Below are 6,000 nucleotides of genomic sequence, written 5' to 3'. Positions count from 1 at the left end.
TTTGTCTCGTTTGGACACTGAATGTTATGCAGACTGCATACTTCTGTGTAATTACTCTATATGGGGAAATAAATCTTTTCATGATTTAACCGCATATAACTGGTACACCCAATGTGATTATGCATAACAGTACATCTGCACCATGTCAAAACTACGAGTATTACTCCCGTGCCAGCCATGTCGGTTTTTCTTTCCGCACGAAAATGAATTCCTCACCAGTACCTAAAGAGACAGCGTCAAGTAATGGAGTTATCAACAGGGTTACGACCAAACAACCGCCTGTTTGGCAAAATATCTCTTTGCTTTGGTTCACATGATTAGTGAGCCAGTTCTTCTAAGCACAGATTATGGCAGATGTAATGAGTGGCCATACACCAGCTCTGTTACTGTGGCTTGGAGACGACGCTTGAAGGCTGTTCGTAATCCTAGTAAAACAATCAGTAGTATTTCTGTCCACTTGTTTGTCACGTGACATCGAAGGGCTGATTTCAATTGTCAGTGCAGGCATTCCGCCACGCTGTTCGCTGCATGATAATAAGTGGGGGTCCTCATTCGCTTGACACCTAACAATGTGGCAAGGGCTTTGAAGAGGTATGCCTCAAATTGACGTCCTTGATCTATTGTTATTCTCAATGCCACACCAAAATTCACAATCCATCCTCTGAAAAATATTTTTGCCACAGTCTCCCCAGTAATGTCTGCCACATGTAATGCTCCTGGTCATTTAGAATGTGTGTACATGACTGTAAGGTCATAACTGCAGTCTTCAGATGTTGACAGTGAGCCAACAATATCCATGTGGACATAGTCAGTTCACTGACTAAGCAGTATAAATGTACCTAGCAGCACCTTGACATGTTGTGCGATTTTGTTCTTTTGACAGACGAAACATTGTCAGACATACAGACAGCCGAGGCTTTCACTTCGTGACATAACATAATAATTTCCACATATTTAATATTATCAGGCACTGTAATTACAACTGATATCAACATATAATTCATATGCTTTTAATACTCATAACAATAAAAACAGTTCAAATAAAATTTAAAGTAAAACAGTTCATAAATAAAATAGTAAAAAAGGTCAACAACAGATCATTCAACTGCATCACAATTAGAGTCTCTCTCTCTCTCTCTCTCTCTCTCTCTCTCTCTCTCTCTCTCTCTCTCTCTATCTATCTATCTATCTCCCCCAATACTTCCTCAAAACTGCATCAATGCATAGGTTACAGTCTGTATTTAACACAGGCCCCACTGTTCAAAGAAATTTCCTGCTAGTGCCATAATATAAGCTTCTTCTGTTAGAAATGTGACAGCTGATTTTTCATCACATATGTGAAATTCTGCCAATAAATGATACTGAGGTGGTAGATAAATTCCAACATGGTAATGACTGCCATCTGAAAAACATATAAATACCACATGGAAGATTAAGTACACCTTGAAATTAACAATATTAATGTATTAATTTTATTATTACATCTTTTTTCCCATAAAGATAATATACAATATAGAACTATTATTTAAACACACAAAAAACACACACAAGAAAATATGTGCTGCTAATCGGTATAATTACAGAGTTGGAAAAGACAATTACTGTAGTGATGTGGAATCCAAAACAGAACAATTATAGGAAATCCCTCAGTATTGGCAACAGTAGCTCACTGGATTTGCCAAAAGTCTGAAATGTGACTGTGCTGCTAAACATAGTTCAGATCCCTCACAAGTATCTTTTTCATTATCACTAACATTTTCATGTGTAAAGAATACCAAATAAACAGGACAAAGATATTATCATACTTATAAAATAATGAAAATGTGGGGTCACACAGAAGCACAGACAAAATCACACATTTCTGAACATCTACAATGGAGGGAAGGTAGGGGAAGGACAGGCAGCTGTTGCATGGGATGTGAATGTAGAACACAGGCACCAGAGCTGGTGCATTTTCACTTTGCCAGAACTTTCCTTACCGCAGTTCCTATAAGATGTTTTGCAAGCTTGTTACGAATGAGTTGCCATTTCACTGAGATATTGTGGTTGAAACTTCCTACAGCTGACAAATAATTCCATAACAGATTTGCAGCAGTGTGGGCTCCCATTATTCTAACAAAAAAAGGACCAATGACTTGTCAAAAATGAAAAAAAGATCAGTTTTCTATGGTTGCCACAGTGTGGGTACTGAAATATAACCTGTGGTTCAAGGTCCTGTAACTGGTAGCCCAGTATCACAAGATCATCACTGCCCCCCCCCCTTTTTTAAGGAACAATATATTTACTTGTTACTTGAGAACCGGTTGTCTGGCATCCACCACTTTTATACACATCCTATGGGTGCTACATGTGGCACTTCCATTGCTCTGGGAGTCTATCTGCAAAATGTTTGCAGTAATATAAGCTGAATCTAAGGGATCATTTACATGATCTTTTCTCTAAATACTACAGCTGCTTTGTGAATCTAAACACAAACATCCTTCCTACTCCTTTCTCTCTCCCTTTCTCATTGTGTCACTCTTTTTACTGATGTTAATGTCTAGAAGCCAATGAGAGGTACGTGACCATAATTTTTAATGAAGCTTACTGGTTACTCTTCACATTTTGTAGGCATCAAGGTCCTATCTGTCAGTATCACTAACTTTAGTAGATGAAATGAAGTTTTTTACACCCTGACATTTCTTCTCACTGCTGTATCGTTCACTGTTGAACACAGTATCCGAATATTGACTGAAATCTCAGTGATGAAATAATAACACAGATGATCTCCAAGACTGCAACATTCCCATGTGCAACACAGCTATCATTTATTTCAATTGAAACTACTCTAAATAGAGAGCACAATGCCGAATGCACACAATTTACATTGTTATCAGAAGAATGTGTGATTAGGTGGAAGCTACAGAAAAGAAATTAATCCTGCAAGTTGAAGGGTGGGGTGTGGATGTGGGAGAGGATAATGAGGTCACTTCACTGAAATTTATGGATCAGCTCTTACCTGATTTGCTGTGCATTATAAAAGGTCCCAGTCTTTCTTCCAATTCTTTGAGAATTTTCTCTTTTGGAGCATACAGAATTGTGACAGACTCACAACATGATGCTTTTAGTTCGCTCCACAATGCACTGTATAATCTCTCTTGAAAGGTGCTTTTTACAGCAGGATCTGAATCTAGAAATAAAAATTCCATAATGTGCGTTTATTACATTACAGTGCCACATAACATGCATTGTAATATATTACTAAAGTTTTTCTGAAACTAATTCTTAATGGAAATAAATTAAGAACACACATAATATTTCTGAAAAAGACAGCTGAAAGATATTGCTTCAGAGACATAAATTTCCCCTTTCAGATCTAAGGCTGAAAAGAAAGACGACAGAGACTGCATAGAAATGGAAAGAAAGAAAGAAAGGGCATGGGCTGCTCAATTTTCATTAATAAAGGATCTGCAATTTATCTGGTAATTCCTGTTGTTTTTCCACAAGTATTTGTCTCTTGTCTGTACATTCAACTGCTTGAAGTGAAGCAGTTGATTTGTGGCTAGGAAAGTGGGAAGACAGGAGGGTGGCAAATTTGCAAGCTAGGTGTGTGATGCACAGTTGTTGGAGTCAGCGAGGAATGACACGAGCTGAAGGTGATGTGGGGATGTGAATTGGGAGGGGGCAACAGAGCAGAGGGAGGAGAACTATTGGGTGGACGGTGTGGGGCCAGAGAGTTGCTGGAGATTGGAACCAGGGTTATTACAGGAGTGAAAGATGTGCTGCAAACTTTGTCCTTGGCAACAGTTTGACGGTGGTCATTCCTCCTGGTGGACAGCTGGCTGGTAGTCAGATCGACATATAAAGCTGTGCAGTGTTTGCAGCAGAGTTGGTATATGGCATGGCTGCTCTCATAGGTGTCCTGGTGTCTGATAGGGTAGGATAAGCCTCTGACAGCATAGGTGTAGTTTTCCACGGTCTTTAGTACGGACAGGGACTGTGATTGTTGTGTGCAGATGCGAGCCGAATTGGTGACACTACGCTCCCAGCTTCAGTCTGTGATGGCTTCGGTTACACAGCTTGAGGATGGCACCACTGTTATGGGCCGGCCGTGGGGATCCAACAGATGTCCAGCACATCAGAGTCCTCCGATCAGTCCTCACCGGTGGCCAACCCAGTTACTGCTCGCACTGAGGCTGACCCTTCACCTGTGGTCGAGTGGGAGGTCACCCTGGGGCAAAGCAGGCGGCGAAAGACTTCCCAGGCGGCTGCACGTAAGGCCTCCCCGATTTGTCTGACAAACAGGTTCCAGGTGCTGTCTGTGGCTGACACTGTCACTGAGCTAGATGCAGTCGCCTGTCCTGTTTCAGAGGAAACCACTCAGCTTGCAAAATCCGGGCAATCGCAGGGGGTGGGATTATTGGTAGTTGGGAGCTCCAATGTTAGGCGTGTTATGGGGCCTCTTCTGACAAGAAGGGTAAGAAAGCCAATGTGCACTCCGTGTGCTTACTGAGTGGAGTCATTCCAGATGTGGAAAGGGTCCTCCCAGATGCCACAAAGAGCACAGGGTGCAGCAAACTGCAGGTGGTTGCTCACATCAGTACCAATGATGTGAGTCACTTTATATCAGAAGAGATTCTCTCTGGTTTCGAGCGGCTAACAGAAGTGGTAAAGGCTGCCAATCTTGCTTGCAAGATGAAAGCAGAGCTTATCATTTGCAGCATAGTCGACAAGACCAATTGCAGACCTCTGGTACAGAGCTCAGTGGAGGGTCTGAATCAGAAGCTTAGACAGTTCTGTGACCGTGAAGGCTGCAGATTTCTTAACTTGCACCAAAGGGAGGTTGGGTTTCGGGTTCTGCTGAATAGGTCAGGTGTCCACTATATGCAGCAGGCAGTTACCTGGGAGCAGGTGCTGTGTGGGGTGGACTGGGCAGTTTTTTTAGGTTAGAGTGTCTTGGGAAAACGCAAGAAGGGCTTCAGTCACAAAGGGCGCAGGCTGAACACAGGAAGAACGGAGATACAGGAACCATTGGTATAACAGTTGTAAATTGTCGTAGCTGCGTTGGGAAAGTACCAGAGCTCCAAGTGCTAATAGAAAGCACTGATGCTCAAATAGTTATAGGCAGTGAAAGCTGGATAAAGCCGGATTTAAGCTCAGCCAAAATTTTTGCGAAGATCCTAATGGTGTTCCAAAAGGATAGGCTAAACATGGTTGGCAGTGGCATGTTTGTTGCTGTCAGAAGTAGTTTATCTTGTCGCGAAATTGAAGTAGATTCTTTCTGTGAGTTAGTATGGGCAGAGATTATTGTTGGCAATGAGAATAAAATAATAATTGGATCCCTTTACTGACCTCCCAATTCAGATGATACAGTTGCTAAAAGGTTCAAAGAAAACTTGAGTTTGATTTCAAACACGTACTCGACTCATATGATAATAGTTGGTGGTTACTTTAATTTACCCTCAATATGTTGGCGAAAATACATGTTTAATTCTGGAAGAACACATAAAATATCATCCGAAATCGCTCTTAACGCATTCTCTGAAAAATTATTTTGAGCAGTTAGTTCATGAACCCACCCGAATAGTAAACAGTTGTGAAAACACACTTGACCTCTTAGCAACGAATAGTCCTGAGTTAATAACGAACATTAAAACTGATTCAGGAATTAGTGAACACAGAGTTGTCATAGTGAGGTTGAATATTATAATCCCCAAATCCTTATAAAATAAGCGCAAAATATACCTATTCAAAAAAGCAGATAAAAATTCACTTGGCGCCTTCCTAAGAGACTAACTCCACTCATTCCAAATTAACAATATAAGTGTAGACCAGATGTGGCTCAAATGGAAAGAAATAGTATCGGCAGCAATTGAGAGATTTATACCAAATAAATTAACAAACAATGGAGCTGATCCTCCTTGGTACACAAAACGGGTTAGGAAAATGTTGCAGACACAACGAAACAAACATGCCAAATTTAAACATGCAAAATTCCCAAGATTGGTGATTTTTACAGAA

At 40.9% G+C, this 6,000-nt stretch overlaps 1 protein-coding gene across 6 annotated transcripts in view; it reads right to left on the bottom strand.

The window, feature by feature from the left end:
• Positions 1-994: 994 nt before the first annotated feature.
• Positions 995-6,000, bottom strand: part of LOC126281323 (AP-5 complex subunit beta-1-like) — a 137,120-nt gene continuing 132,114 nt past the window's right edge. For 4 of the 6 annotated variants that reach the window (XM_049980174.1, XM_049980178.1, XM_049980176.1 and 1 more), the window contains 2 exons: positions 2,999-3,169; positions 995-1,402 (listed from right to left, as the gene is read on the bottom strand). In XM_049980174.1, the coding sequence (XP_049836131.1) occupies positions 1,242-1,402; positions 2,999-3,169 (332 nt within the window). In that variant the 3' untranslated portion in view covers positions 995-1,241. Of the gene's footprint in view, positions 1,403-2,998; positions 3,170-6,000 lie in introns of those variants that run through there. The other 2 variants (XM_049980177.1, XR_007551250.1) reach the window with 2 other exon arrangements.

This window comes from Schistocerca gregaria, chromosome 7 (genome assembly GCF_023897955.1).
Source record: "Schistocerca gregaria isolate iqSchGreg1 chromosome 7, iqSchGreg1.2, whole genome shotgun sequence".
NCBI lineage: Eukaryota > Metazoa > Arthropoda > Insecta > Orthoptera > Acrididae > Schistocerca > Schistocerca gregaria.
The sequence above is the reverse complement of the archived record's forward strand: the minus strand, read 5'-3'. Positions and strand labels throughout refer to the sequence as shown.